The 16,057-nt window shown below is 44.3% G+C and overlaps 1 protein-coding gene across 4 annotated transcripts in view; it reads right to left on the bottom strand.

Moving 5' to 3' along the window:
- Positions 1–16,057, bottom strand: part of Ppn (proteoglycan-like sulfated glycoprotein papilin) — a 159,486-nt gene that overhangs the window by 45,825 nt on the left and 97,604 nt on the right. For all 4 annotated transcript variants that reach the window (XM_077665429.1, XM_077665430.1, XM_077665431.1 and 1 more), the window contains exons 7-20: positions 15,426–15,549; positions 15,160–15,240; positions 14,878–15,050; positions 13,497–13,629; positions 12,572–12,698; positions 11,631–11,841; positions 9,233–9,418; positions 8,471–8,659; positions 7,599–7,781; positions 5,945–6,086; positions 4,760–4,940; positions 3,096–4,073; positions 1,847–2,017; positions 850–1,227 (exon numbers count right to left, since the gene is read on the bottom strand). In XM_077665429.1, coding sequence (XP_077521555.1) covers positions 850–1,227; positions 1,847–2,017; positions 3,096–4,073; positions 4,760–4,940; positions 5,945–6,086; positions 7,599–7,781; positions 8,471–8,659; positions 9,233–9,418; positions 11,631–11,841; positions 12,572–12,698; positions 13,497–13,629; positions 14,878–15,050; positions 15,160–15,240; positions 15,426–15,549 — 3,257 coding nt within the window. The remainder of the gene's footprint in view (positions 1–849; positions 1,228–1,846; positions 2,018–3,095; positions 4,074–4,759; positions 4,941–5,944; positions 6,087–7,598; positions 7,782–8,470; positions 8,660–9,232; positions 9,419–11,630; positions 11,842–12,571; positions 12,699–13,496; positions 13,630–14,877; positions 15,051–15,159; positions 15,241–15,425; positions 15,550–16,057) is intronic.

Raw genomic sequence — 16,057 nt, 5'->3', positions numbered from 1 at the left:
GAGATTTGTGTTTTATGCCTCAATATAAGAGTATAAGATTGCAGATTACAGGCATGAGCCCACACACCCCTCTTTATGCGAATGTGTCGGTCACCTTTCTATCTAAGAGCTGCATATCACTTTTCACATAGAGGTTTTCATGTAAAGTCTTTGCTCTGTTTTACACGCTTATAATGTCTCTCATTACACTGTGCATCTTTCACATTTTTGCCTCTTGTAGTGCCGAATCTTTCAGTTGAATATGTTTATTTTTCTTCAGTTTTCAATGCCTTATTGAAGAAACCTTCCTTCAGTGGTTTCTTTGAATTGCTTTGCTACAAGTGACCTGTTTCACTGTGTGTGCTTTTCTTTTTTCAGTTTTACAGGTCTACTATGCAGTGTATAACCCAACACATAAGGTACATTACAAACAAACAAACAAACAAAGAACAATGAAAGCACACCAGAATAGGCCACAGAGCAAAATCTGCTGAGAAGCACACGTGACTAGTGCTCTACTGTGTTGGAGCATCAGAGCGTATTTAATAGATGGCATCATCGCAACCTTAGCAGTGGTAGTGGCAGGAACATGGCTAGCAAGGCAACAGCGCTCTACCGGGGCCAATGATTAAAACCACTATGCTGTTGAGTGTGTTCCGCCTGTTGCTGACATTTGATGCAGAAAAGACAGGCGGTGCATCGATGCAAACCACCAAGAGGGTGGTGAAAGAGGGAGAGTGCACACAAATCTACATTGGTGAGAGGAGGGGAGCAGAGGACATCAGGGATGCATTATTAGCGTGTGTCGAATAGTGCACCTAAATCGATGCATTGGTCTATCTTAGTCTGTGACACAGATTTCAGCCCTACCTGGGGCCACGTGCTACAGCGACTCCATCGGGACAGCAGCCATGTGGTGTCGTGTGGCAGCTGCAGCCATCACGGTCCGGTCCTCGAGCCTCTGTCTTGTTGTCATGGCAACATCCAAACTCGGTGTGGAAGCAACAGCCCTCACCATCAGGGCCGAGGGCGAACGACGTGTTGTCAGCACAGCAACCATACAGAGATTCGTTGCAGTTGTCGCAGCCCTCAAAGCCAATGCCCGAAGCCGGAGCCAATCCATCCGGGCAGCAGCCAAATGGAGTGCTCTCGCATGCCACCGCACAACCGGCAAAGTTCTCGCCCTCTGCGGCCTGCAGTCCGTCGGGGCAGCAGCCAAACGTGGTGTTGGTGCAGTTGGTCTCGTATCTGTAATTGGACAAGTTAAAGAAAACTCGAGAAATTCTTACAAGACTAAAAACTGCGAGTGAAGTAAGCGAAAAGGGTGCAGGCACTTAACCAAGATGACTTTCACAGTTAACATCACATGACGACTGCTTCGGGGTTTCATCAAGTCTCATCTACATCTTTGTTCTACAAATTCGGGCATTATTAACAGTCTAAAGCCTAAATGTTTGCTGCTTGGTGTACCTTCACTTTGAACCCAAGGCACTAACTGTCAGAGGAATGGCTGCTATAAGTTCATACCATATCCCCTACCACAAAGGTTTAGGGTCTAAATGTGAAAAATTAAGCTTTACAGAGAGCACCTGCAAGGCCCCTCAACCGCCAAACATTTTACATCGAACCAGCATAGAAACTTAGAAAATATCAAGCTCTACAGTTTTTACGCTGTTCGTAAAACATCATGCATCTTGCTGAGGCTGCAGATTTCATTTCTAACCCACGCAGCACCCTGCAGTACCATAAGCAGAACAAGTTGAGCACTGGGCAGCTAGCCCCACAAAGAGCTCTAAGAATGAACCAACTAGCTCCCACAATGCAAAAATACTGGAATGCCCACAAGGAATGTTGTGGACATCCGTACCCTTCGCAGCCTTCAAAGTTCGGGCCCAGTGCAGCCGTGAGGTCATCAGGGCAGCATCCAAAGGTCGTGTTGGTACAGATGACACAGCCTTCAAAGTCCGGACCCTCAGCAGGCGACTTCTTGTCAGGGCAGCAGCCAAAGGGATAATGCTCGCAAGTGCATCCCTCGAAGCTGCGTGCACAGGTAAATGAATGCCATCAGTGAATTCCCTTCAACTTCAGTTCATCCGCCATGTTTGATATTGACTCAAAATGCAGAATAGCGAGAACAAACTGGGCTCACTCATGTCCTTTCCAGATGCTGTCACAAACTTCAGGTTATGCAGGCCATTATGATTCAAGCACTCGAGTGACAACAACAAGCGTGAATGATTGCCTGAACTCCTCTACACAGCATTGGTAGCAATGACAGAGGTGTCTTTGCAAAATGGGGCATAGCATGTGCTTCTCACTGACTAAGCTTCTTTCGCTGAAGGCTTTTCCAGGCACTGCTCAGGTTCCTCAAGGTGTCATGCTTCTGCAACAGATTTGCGACTCTGCAAATCATTAATCTGCTTACATGATGTCTTTGCCTCTTGCCCCATCCCTATCTTTTTCTTTCACATTCCCTCAGTATAGGGCAGCCAAATGGATCACTCTTCTATTCAACCTCCTTCCATCTTTCCTTTCCTCTTCCCCTCTCTCTTACTAGATTTTTTAAACACAAATATTCCATGCTAAACTCTTCCGACACTCTTCCAATGTGTTAACAATTTGAAAAATGGAACTGGACACATCTTCCGTGTCAGCAGGACATTCATGTTAAGAAAACATAAATACTGGGGAAGAAGCACACAAACAGTTTCAGCAGGGTTTGCCAATCTGCCATTAAACTCACACTAGCTGGTGCAAAATGGTTCAACCTTGTTCCAAACATTATTTTACATTTCCCAGGTTAACATGAATTTCCGACGTTCTTTAACGAAACGCACAGCTAGGAACAACAACCCATGGCATAAAAACAACTCATAACGCGTCCTCCATCCATTTCATTTACTTTTAGATCTTGAAACAAAGGTGTGAAAATGCTAAGCTGAAGAACAAGGCGTGTTTACAACAAAGCAGGCACTATCTCGCTATATGTGCGTCTTGTTGGTTGTCTCGTCTCTTCGAGATGGTGCTTAAAGTTATAAGACCATTAACCAGTTAGCATAAACCAGGACCTATGCAAACTATAATCATCATCTCATTTGAGCCCAATGCATACGTACTCAGAACCCAGGGCAATGGTGACGTTGTCTGGGCAGCATCCATGCGCTGTGCCATTGCACAGGCATCCATCCTCAGTGACCGCTGTGATGTTGTCACGACAACAGCCAAATTCGCTCACCACGCAGCAACCCTCCTTATTTGGTCCCAGCGAGTAAGTCGTGTTATCCTCACAGCATCCGTACAGAGAGTCCGTGCAGTTTCCACATCCTTCCGAATTGGGTCCCTCGGCTGCTGTGATCTTGTCCGGGCAGCAGCCGTACTTCGTGGCCTCACAACCCTCAGCGCATCCTTCAAACGCCTCTCCAGCAGCTGCGGTCATGCCATCAGGGCAACACCCAAATGTGGAGTTGGTGCAGTTGCTGCAGCCTTCAAAGCCCACACCGCTTGCCGACGTCTTGCCATCGGGGCAGCATCCATAGAGGGTGTTCTCGCAGTCCGTCGGCTCAGTTCCGCTTCCTTCAATCTCATCGCAACCCAGTCCCTCTGGACCCAACGCTGGTGTGATGCCGTCTGGGCAGCAACCGTGGGTTGATGTAGAGCAGTTCATATCGGGCGAGACTTGAAACATGTCTGGACAACCCTCGTTGTTTGGTCCCTGGGCCACCGACCATCCATCGGGACAACAACCGTGAGCCGTCGCGTGGCAGGGCTCCTCGGTGCCAGACCCTTCGATGCAGTTAAGGCCTCCTGGGCCATCTGCAGCCGTCACATTGTCGGGGCAGCATCCAAACTGAGAATCGGCGCATGGGAGAACAGCAATAGTCGTTGCCTCAGCGCAGTTGGTCTGGTTCGAATCAGCAGCGGCGTTGATGCCATCAGGACAGCAGCCCCATTCAGTCGCACTGCAGTTGGTGGGGGCAGCCTCGGTCGTAGCTGGGAAGCAGCCTTCATCACCAGGGCCCTTCGCAGCAGTCTCGCCATCGGGGCAGCAGCCAAACTGTGTGCCGTTGCAGAACGACATCTTCTCACAGCCCTTCCTGGAAGCACAGGCCAAAAAAAAGATGAACAAGAGTTGGCCAAGAACCACTCACAAGTCTAACGAGACAGATCTTCATATCGGAGGTCAGTGACTTAACATGACAATGCTTCACATCACAAGTCAGTGAATGTGATGCTGTTTCAGGTCGAATGTGACATCAAGCACTTCGGCAAATCCACTATCAACATCACAGTTAGCCTATCCAGCTCCAATTTCATCTACTGTCTACCTACAAACTTACTGAGCTCACTTCACTCTGAGTACAGCACCTCTTGTTGCCTGTAGCACCACTCACCCAACTGGTTATCTGAACTTCATGCTTCAGCTGAAACTGAGCGATGTAAATCGTTTCCAGAGCCATTAAGACAACCCCATGTCACATATAGGTGTGAAATCTCTGAAATGCAATCCAGCTTCTTCAATTACCATGCTGCATGAAGCGTTGTGACATGGTAAATATGTAATTATTTTAAACTAGTAATAAGAAAAAAGCAATCAGCAGTGCACAGATGCATTGCAAAATGTTATCGTTTTCAACTGGACGTGAGATTAGAAAAATTCTTTGTCACTAGCAGCACGTGCGTGAGCTGTACCGTCACGGAGAATGCAGATTAGGTTGCACAGTCTTGGAAATCAGAGAAAACAAAGGGCAGACTGTGAACGCAAGACAAGAGGCAGGCTCACATGAATGGCCCAAAAGCAGCGGTGACGCCGTCTAGGCAGCAGCCAAACTCTGTAGCTTTGCAGCCACCCTCAACGGGGTTGACCTTGGGGCAGCCCTCAAAGTTGGCACCAGCGGGCGTCATGCCGTCAGGGCAGCAGCCATGCTTGGAGTCCTTGCAGCCTCCCAGGAGAATCACTTCATCTGGAATATGAGCAAGCCTAGGCTCAACAATGAGGCACTCCTCGAGATGAGAATTAATTATGACGGCAATGGGAATGGGAAGTATAATCACAAAATTATGAGTTACCAGCTTTAAATCAACAAGAACGGCTATATATATATATATATATGCTCGGGCATACATGCTATATGTGTGTGTGTGTGTGTGTGTGCGTATATATATATATATATATATATATATATATATATATATATATATATATATATATATATATATATATATATATATATATATATATATATATATATATATATATATATATATATATATATATATATATATATATATATATATATATATATATATATATATATATATATATATATATATATATATATATATATATATATATATATATATATATATATATATAGCATGTATGCCCAAGTGCAAAATAAACATCATTGCACATCTACATGCCCTACTGCCAGTACAAAGCTAACTGGTGACGCACCAGTTTTTCAAACTTTAGTGGCGCTGACAAATTTTTGAGATTGGCCTTTGAATGTGGGTACAGGAGCTAGCATAATGTGGAGGTAATTACTTTTGAAATGAACTCCTTCCTAATTTTGGCATTAAAGGGCTAAATGGAAAAAGTGTATGGGTAACTCAAGCTTTGCCTTAAGGGTACGACACAACAGCATTAATGGGTTAATGCCCATACATGTGGAATTGGTCATTCTTGACTTCACATTCATAGATCCCTCGGAGTCCTAATACCGTTCCTGGCAAAGTGGTGCAGCAGTTAAACGATGCGCTACTGCACCACCCTGCCACTGTGTGCAGTGTGCTCACAATCAGGAGGGCTGCTTGTGATGATGCCACAAGGTCATGTGACCTGGATGGACCACCTAGGTTGCTTCTCCAGAGATCTCTCACTCCCAAAGCCAAGGCCAGATTTTCTGCAGAAGGAGAGCTACAGCGCTATCACGTTAACATGATACAGGGGCAAAATGGGTCGTACCTTCATCGCACGCATTCATGTTGCACGACTCGGTGTCAAATGGCTTCTTGCCCATGTCACAATGCTTGGGGGCTGCTGGCTTCCCGTCGACGTGACAGATGACAGTTCTCGTGCGCTGCCCTCCTCCGCAGGGTGTGGAGCACTGCAAGGCATGCGCCATACCGCCAGTGAAAATCTTGCACAAAAGGGCCGCAGTTAAAAGCTACGGCACAAACACATTCATCTGTGCTAAACAGTACCACGACAGAGTATATATGCAATGGTAATCATTTTTATTCCATAACACTAGTACAGCGATGAAGTACACATAGCAGTTAATTCTGAAAAAACAAGAAAGGAAAGACTAGCCCACAGTTTTGTTGTTTTTTTTCCTCTTTCAATGGGAAGAAGTGATAACAATAAGCTGTGTGCCACTAGTTGTACACCTTAGCACATGACCTCACAGCCCAGCCAGGAAACAACAAAACAAAGTCTCATTTGACACAGCACAAGTGCACTAATTTTGTACTCTTAACGTAACAGCCTAGAATTTTTTTGTTCATTTAATGTGGCAGCAAGTATGAAAACCAGACTCTAGAAGTAAAGGGTTTACCTCTGATCAGCTTTCCTCTCTCCCTTCATCACAGTTGTGTCTGCTCTCGCCTCTTTTTCCAGACACAAAGTTTTCTTTACTGACCTTTGTGTTCCCCTCAAGTTTTGACACTGCTCCGGTATTCATTTGCTTTATCTGACCATTTGCCAAGGTGCCCACAGATTAGTGCAACACAAGGCAAAACTAGATAATGCACATACGGGCATACCTTGTTATATTCAACAGGTAAAAAATCGTAAAATGATTCAATATAGTCGAAATTAGTAATATGAAATCTCGCCGAAAATGCGCGGCAAAGTAGCGCACTTTAATCAGTGAAGGAACAACAATTTAAGCAGCTCATACTAGAGTGTAGGGAGAGATTCTTTCCAAAATTTTGATGCTGTTTAGAAGCCACTTGCAGTGGTTTCGGAGGCCACGAAAAAAACCAAGCACCAAACGCCAGTTAGTGGGGCTTCCCTGCATAACAGCGGTGTCATGTGAAAAATGAGGTGTCAAGCTAGTGCAGTTTTCACCACTACTGGAAGGCTACAAATGACCATGCCGCTGGATCCCAAGCATTCCCAGCAGGTGCGAGAGCTGAGAATGCGCGCCAACTTACTGCCTGCTTCCTAACACTGTTGGAAAATGCAAGACTAGGGTGCAAACAACAGTGTGAACACTTATGCAGTGAAGCAAAGCCTTAATGCCCGCCATTCAAGCAGGCGGAGCTTGAAGCTCGGTAGTTTGATATATACAGCAAGAATTGCATGTGTTTGCAGATAATATTTAGGAACAGTTCAATGTAGCCAATAATTCATAATATATGCATTCAACGTATTGAGGTTTGATTGTAATGACTGTATCTCCCAAATTACAGCTGGAAAATTTTTCAACAAAAGCGACTAGAGTATAATCATTCACCTTTTGAGAGTGAACGACAATATCACGGCACTGAACTTCACTATCACAACACCTCCAGGTAGCCTATTTCATTTTTAACACCCTTCAATAGAAAGAGATTTTAAGCAAAGTAGTTTAATTTTTTTCACCCTGCTAATGAACAATGGACAAGTGACCCACCCGGTTCCATGGAGCAGCAACCCAGGTGCCGTTGCAAACATCCTCAACAACGCACTCCCTGGTCGAGTTCAGCTGGTCAGCCAGGTCACAGTTGTCATCTGTCGTGTTGACAATGCTTCCATCGATGATAGTGCCACAAAATACCTTCCGTGTCTGCATCCCGCGCCCACACTCAGTAGAGCACTGGGAGTAAAGAAAAAAAAATTGGATTAAAGCCCTGTGACTTCAATGACATAGCCTAATGAGTGTGACACGCCTTCTTGTCTAAAGAAAATACATAAAATAGAGCAGCTTCAGCAGTGAGAAAAATGAGTGTCATGCATAGAATTCACATACTACACAAGGTCAACTGCATGGTTCACTATGCTGAAATGATATTCCATTAACTTTAATAGAACAACCTATCAAAACATGGTCAGGCTCTTTGTTCGTAAGAGTTCTGTGGCTCAATCACTAACCTAGCCAAGAGAGAAAGGTCTGTGATAAAGACCGCAGCTCAGCAGCTGTCTTCCATGGATGAACAGCATGTGAGCCCATCTACCCATTTTGATACATTTAATTCACATTACTCTCAAAGCACAGAGTACTTTAGAGCGGGGTTATAGAGAGTCAATGCACAAAAATGTGGCATCCCACATGTAGGTCACTAGGCATATGTGAATTAATGCACTTCATGTTGGCGGGACCAAAGTAACGAAAAAAACCGGCAGTTCGATTAAGTAAGTTAGACCTGTCGAGAGTCCAATGCAAAAGGAAATATTGTGCTAAATTTTAAGATAACCTTCAGATGTCCTCTAGTTGGTGCCTAATATCTGTACAAATGAGGCACACAGAGGGGCAAAGAACAGGAAGGGCCAAATGAGGCGGCTCACAGGGCTCCACTGTGAGTAGTACCACATATACTGGCACTGAGCGTCCAGGGCACTGTCATCTTCGTCGCAAGGCTTGGTCGTGTTGGGTCGCTTCTCCTCGTCGCAGTAATCATCCGGAAAGAGCATCCCTTCTTCATTGGTGCACAGCACCTGCCGGGTCTCAATACGTGAGGAACATGGTGCCTCGCACTGTGATTTAAAAGAGAGCAGAACATCAAGGTGGAGAACACTCCAAGAGAAGCTGCTGCAACAGCGCGGCATATCGATTGAGCTGGTACTCGAACAACTGTTTGTCTAGCAGCCTATTGTCATCCTTCCCTGCTTTCATACGCATGGAGTTACAAGCTCCTCAGCCCTCTACCTTTGTCAGCTCAATTCCCTGTTCTGTGCCATTTGCGCTGGCCATTTTTTAAAATTTTGTGCAAAGAAGTTGCTGACCCAAAAGCAGCATCTATCAAAAACGTACACGGGGGCAATGATGTGATGATGATCTGACATGTGAACTGTGATACTGACAAGAAGCTTGTGATTTCCTTGCGCCTGTGTGCCCAGCCAAATCACCAAATGAATAAATTCTGATGCTCAAATGTTTCCCATTCCAAGAACTCTTCTCACTGAAGAGTCGTACACAAATAAAAGCATACTATACCAACATTCAGTGCTGACAGGAAAAAAACAAAAACACAAATCCCATATAACAGGTCAGAAGCATGACCTATCTAAATACGAGCTAAACATTGAATCAAGAAATCTGGTACTCACTCCAGACCATGGTGAAGTAACCCACTCAGTGCCGTCACAGGGTCGCAGCTCACAGGTCTGATTGGTAGGTGGCTTTGTTGCCTCATCACAGCCCGTATCGTTAAGAACTTCCACAGTATCACCGCCAAGCGGGTTGATGCATTGGACGTCCCGAATTTGAGTCCCTGGCCCGCAAAGCCTGTCGCACTACAAGAAAATGAGCCACCGGACTTATTAATTTCAATGACCTGTCACACATATTGCAGAACATACATCAGAAAAAATACAAAACAAGGTGCACAGCTCCATTTGTGCTAAATAAAAGTTAAGAACCTTCTGCAATGAAAATTCATTTCAGAAACAAAGAAATAAGCAAAAAATAGACACAACAAAGCATAAAAAGCCACCTTTTTTGTCCCTGTCATTTCTTTCTAAACAAATGTATTAATCAGCCAACCAGTAGGTCAACAACCTGTGCTAAAAGCCATTAGCCCCTTGGCCACAGTCATCAGCAATCAGCAGTGATAACTGCAGTTAAAAAGAAAACAAAACCAATGAAAACAAGAAGCTTTGTTAGATTGATAGGTTCCCCTTCAGGCCACTACCACCGATTTTTTGCTGTGCAAAGAGCTGACCAAGTTGATCAGGAAATCGCACACGAAGCCCCCAGTTTCCTCTGCCATTTATGCCCCACAAAATGAGGTGGCATTATGTTACTTTTGTGATGAGTACCTCTTCAAGCTCTTTGGCAAATCAGTGCAAAGAAATGAAAATAAAACATTTGCCACCAATCAGACAGCCATTTGTTGCAATATTTGTCAATAGATGGCACCACCACAGTCTTTACTGTCAAGCCCAGTTTACCGCCCTTCATGCTAGCTGCAGTGTTATGATTCGCAAAGAGCAGGAAAGATCACAAGAGATTTTTTTTTACTTGTGCTTCTGAACCTGCTGTCCATGTGGGCTGGCTAAGCAACATGCATCTCAAGACAGCTTGTCACACTGCTTTCCTATTTTTGTACGTCCTACCAAAATACCATTGAACGTGAAAGTGACGAGCTAGTCATGGCTGTTGAAGAATTCAGTTGGCCAGGCACAGTTTCCGGAACCGTTGATAGGCACAACTACAGTCTTTTGCTTTTAGATAATTTTCTGCTTCATTCAACCTCTGTTCTTAGCAAACCTGCCATACTACTAAGTGCAATCTTGGGACATTAAAGTATGACTGCACTTAGTATTACCCCTTACAAAATCTTAAAGCTTGCTAATGTAAAGCACAGCCTTGCATAAGAGCCACCTGGCAAAGAATGTGCACTTTTCACTTGGAGTGAGATAGTAACTTTCTTTCATTTATGCTGCTTTGAAGCTAGCGGCTGAATCCGTGCTGCGCTGACCGACATCAAAGTGATGAACAGCATTACGTTAACAACAGCTACCTACAGAATGGAAGCAAATCAATTGATTTTTAAGTTTTTAACTGATATCAACTTCCTATTAACAGCGTTAAATTCACAATAAGGACAAACCGCAGTTGCCCTGTAACAACAGATCATCGCGTTATAATGACCAAGAGGTTACTTTTACTCAAATAGAGCTTTTATATGCTACAAGAGGTCTAAAAATCAAATGCAGGTGGCGCTGCCATTGGTCGTTTTCGCAAGCAAACTGCAGTGATGTCAAGAAATGTTTATACCGGACCCCCGTGGCTACCCTACACTCCAGTTCATCTTCGAACGGTAATTACAGAGTCGTTTTCGGCCCTGATGCCACAAGTTTGAATCAAGTAACGGGAAAGAATACTGTTTTCCATCTTCAAATGCGATTTTCTAGGCGATAAATGCATATTTGGCTGGCGAACAGACATCAGCATAGTCAGAGAGAGCCATAAAATCGATTTTTACTAAGAATACAAATTCGTTTGAGTTCTTTTCAGTGTCCCATAAAGTATGGCCAACCACTCAGTGATACTGCGAGTCAATGAGGGTATTGGTCTGGGCTAGTTGGTTCATTGTTTTTCGTCCACAGATTACCGCAGCGCAACGGAAAACAGACACAAGAAGAACACATGCAAGACACACATGAAAAAGACAGCGCCCGTCCTGTCTTCATGTCTTCTTCTTGTGTTCGTGCTCCATAGCGCTGCAGTAATCTGGCAACGAAAAAAAATTGGCGGTGGTTTAGCTCCGGTTAAACCTGGAGTGACGCGATAGCTACAGCTGGCAGAGTGGAACTTGGTCACCTGACCAACCCTGTGACGAACCACAGGATCAGCCGCCGTGCCACCGGTAGCTGCTCCACACCACGTGACCAACCACGTGACAGCGTGGCGGCGCCACCACACTGAAGGCTCAAAATGCTACCGTAATGTAGCTATCGCTACAAAAGATAATGCGAGGTTTCTGTGGAGCTCTGGACTTGCCTCTGTCCAGTTGCCCACTTCCCAGGAGGCACATTCGGCGTCAGAACTGCACTCCTGCAGCCGTTCTGGCTTGGGTCCAACGGACTCGAGGCAGTGCGAGTCTTCCGTCAGCACTAGGCCGAGCTCGGTTTGATGGTGGCAGAACACCAGTCGCAGCTGGGTGCCGTTGCCACATGTCTTGGAGCATTCCTCCCACTCGCCGACATACCAGCTGCACACGTGAAAAGTGTGATACAATAGAAGCAGCTGACACGGAACACATGATCTGTGTGAACCAATGAATCACAATTTTAATCCTCCATTGAATAAAGATGCAGATAGCCGCCCGACTCCTGTACACAAAACATGTGGTTTTTCATTTGCATTTTACTCAATGATATGCAACTGGTCTCTGGGGGTTTAACGTCCCAAAGCGACTCAGGCTATCAGGGACGCCGTAGTGAAGGGCCTCGGAAATCTCGACCACCGGGGGTTCTTTAACATGCACTGACATCGCACAGTACACGGGCCTATACAGAATTTCGCCTCCATCGAAATTCGACTGCCGCCGCCGGGATCGAACCCTTATCTTTCGGGTCAGCAGCCGAGCGCCATAACCACTGAGCCACACCGGCGGCTTATATGCAACTGTATCTTAGCTGAAATGCACAGTTGGTTCAAGTTTGACCATAAACTTTTTTTTTCACTAGCAGTTCCGTAACACCCAGTAACAGAACTGCTACCAAAATAACCAAAATATTTTCATGGACAGATGAAACATTCCAAAGGCCTGATTCAAAGAGCTCAGACTTCAGTATTGCTTTGTGATCAATGACCAAAGCAAATAACAATTTTTGTTAAAGAAAGCAGAGCAGCCTCATATTCGAAAATGTTAGTTTGAATTTGCAAAAAGTTACCGAGAGAAACAAGCAAGCTTAAGGCAAGGACCAATGTGAACTCACGTCGCTGGACATGGTTCCGGGTTGCAGACTTTGGTCTCCTCAGGCTTGATGGTCGGATTGCAGAGGTCGTCGGGCACTCTATCAAATGTAGTTGAGCTTGTGCAGTATACCAGGCGCTTCTGGACACCTGAGCAAAGAAAGCACAAGGTGCCACTAAGAATTTATATTACAGGGTAAGCAATCCACATGGTTTCCCGTCAGTAAGTTTTGGCACTCCTAGGCTACCTCATGAGCTATAGATAGGGGTCCTGCAAAGCTCCAAATTGTTCTTGAATACTGGGTTCATTCCTTTAACACAAAACAAAATATCAGTTCACAAAGATTTTCGCATTTCACTACTGTTGTTATTCGGCTGCCACAGCCAGTATTAAAACCGGGAACCTGAGCTCATCATAGGAACATGATAGCAGCTATGTGGCCACTCTGGCAAGTTATCTTCATGATTCAGAGCAGGTCTGGAGAAATATTGTTTCCAACTCCGAGACAACGAAGTTTCCTGCCTTCACCTATGTTCTCCTAGCTTTCATCTGTCAGCCACAATAATCTTCATTACACTACAATAGAAATGCACTGACAAGAATTGAGCCTGTGTCGTGGACCTGGTGTCACTTTTGACTTGTCATATTTTTACTGTCTTTTTGCTACATGAGAATGAATACAACTTGTTTAGCAAAATAAAGCTTTGTTATTAGATTAGCATAAGATCTGATGGTATATACCTTAACAAAGGTTTATAGTAGAAATCACTGGTTTGATTGATGAGAAAATGGCCCATATGGTGTTTCTTTCGAGGTTTTCAGTCGTGACATAGAGCACTTTGATAGATCAATACTAATTTTAAATGGGCTAATGGCAGCTTAGGTCTCAGAAGTCAATGTCACTGATTGGAATGCGGCAAGGATTGATGAGGAAAGGCCTAACGAACCTCCCCCGCAGGTCTGAGAGCATGGCCTAAAGTCTCCTGAGTTCCAGTTGTAGGAGTCTGGCTGTGGACGACTAACACCGGCAGGAACTGAGTACTCGTACACGATCCCCAGGTTCTTTTCTTGGTATAGAAGCTGCTCGACAAAGGAAGAAATAGAATAAAATATTGTCACATTAAGAAAAATCAGTCATGCATAAATTCGCATTGTGGAAAGTGTTCTGTAAAAGAAAAATCACCTGCAACGTGCAAGTTCACCCAGCAATCAGCACTACTCAATAGAAATGTGAGCGCCATTAAAAGGACAACTTATCAGGAAAACAGCCAAGCAATACCAGAAACATCATCATCATCATCAACCTGCAGGGCAAAGGCCTCTCCCATGCCTCCATGTCTACATTATAAGTGCCACGCAAACCTTTCTAAAAATTCATTTTTTTATGTGACAGCATCACAGTTGCTGTCACAATACCAAAACACCGCCGTGTCACGAAATTCACTGATTTGTTGAGAGACCTCACGTGACCCTGTAACGTCATCACAACCTGCTCACAATGGCAGGTGGCAATTAAATTAAAAGCTGCAACGAATGCAAAATCTAATACAATCGCATTCTCAAGATGACTTAGGCATCCCGATAGTTTTTTTGCACAATGTCAAGGAATAGAATGCCTTCCCTGCAGCTTTTTTTCAGTTGAATCTGCAAGTGACCTCAAGAAGCATCACAAGGACAACATTAATCATGTTTCCTCATTTTTCTTATGATGTGCATCTTGTATTAGAGCTCTTCTGTGATACTGCCCTTGTGACATTTTATGAGTGTTCTTTTCTTTCGTTAGGCTGCATATTTACTTGCTTGAGTTTCTCACTGTCAGTTATATCTGTGTTATATATTAGTTACTACAATGTAGTGCACGTTGTATCGTCATATTTGTACTTCTCATCTGTTTGACCTTCCTTGATGGGTTATAAAGAACAAAAAATACCTGCATCAAAGTGGCAAACATCAGCAAGTCTGCTGGTTGCTGCACCTGATCATTGGTACTTGGTGCTGCACAACAGACACTGACAAATGCCCAAGCAAAGATCCTGGCCGCATTTAAATCGTGCCCATAGCTCTGTGTGATAACTTCTGTGCCTAGGGAAAGCCTATCATTGCCTACGCACATTCCAGCATACTTTACCTTTATCCTTCTAACTCCAAAAACACGCTGCCAATGAACTCAATATGAACTCAACAAGGTGTTAAAAAAGAAACACGCTTTGCACACTGTGCTGATCCTTAGGAAGCCTAGTTTGGATTCATAAGGTAGTAAGGCCTTGTAAATGGCCATGTGATGGGTCAAAGAGAGTATCACGACACTCAAGAAAAAAGCAGACGTACCACAATGAGGATGGTCTCGGTCGTTGGGCCAAGGGCTACTAAGCTCTCAGGTGCATTGGCACCGTGGTTTCTTCGCTCGTAGTGAAAGACGGTGCCAGCAAACCGTATGCTTCTGGGAAACTCAATTCGCCAGTTGCCATTGAGGTAGTAGTACCCAGTCTTGTTCCGGACAGCTATGAAAAAGGAAGAGGTTACGATCAGAAACTATGGTCCTCTCTCGAGTTCAGCGCAGCAATTTAGCTTGTGAGCTCAAATTTCTGAGAATGCAAATGCAATTCTTACCAAGGTAGTTGTTTGTGGGGAACTTCTCCTCAATTCTGATGTTTGTGGCTCCAGTTGGAATAAGCAAGATGTCATTATAACCTGCAAAGCAGTTACATACACATAGAATGGTTAGTGTAATTAAAGACTGGCATCTGTTCTGTGAACAGACTTTTAAGCTCTTTCAGTGCTTTTTTTTTTTTTGTGCCTAAATTCCTTGACTAATAAAGAAGACTTGACAGTGAACATTTCACACTGGAGCCTGGATGACAGGGGCCTCAACTCACCAACTTGCAAGTTGTCAAGGTCAAAGACGCCCTCAATGGTGTTGCAACTCGAACCGTCACCTCGACACACCCGACACTTGTCTTCCACGGCGTCTGACCCCAGCATCTTGTCACACCCAACAGGCTGGAGAGATGAACGCATGTGTGGTCAGAAAAGAAGCTGTACTTTATTGAGCAAACCTCAAATGGCTGGCAAAATATTAAAAAAACAAAGGTGTCACATTTCTCGTTCTGAAGCCTACTTCGTTTAGTATCATATGCAGCCGCTGTGCATGTCTAGTGCACTTGAAAAAAAAAATATTATAATATTGGTAATGACTGTATGGCACGGGGTATGGTGCACACTTCAACTACAGCATCAACCGTTACCAAAAATTTCCATCAATTACGCAGAAAGAAAAAAGTCAGGTTGTTGCTTTGCGAGCTCACTGTTCAAAAATACAGTGCTACCCAAAACACACATTGAATATATCGTGAAATGACTCGCAAAAAATGCCCTTTTAGTTTTTGCAAAGTTGGTTAATTTCAACTTCATTGAGCACGACCAATAATGATGACTATAACGGTCACGAGTGCCACATTCATCCAATTTTAACCCACACTTTCTTGTTTTACTATACATCTGAGCTTTA

Source organism: Amblyomma americanum, chromosome 5 (assembly GCF_052857255.1).
Source record: "Amblyomma americanum isolate KBUSLIRL-KWMA chromosome 5, ASM5285725v1, whole genome shotgun sequence".
Lineage (NCBI taxonomy): Eukaryota > Metazoa > Arthropoda > Arachnida > Ixodida > Ixodidae > Amblyomma > Amblyomma americanum.
This window is presented reverse-complemented; position numbering and strand designations above follow the sequence as displayed.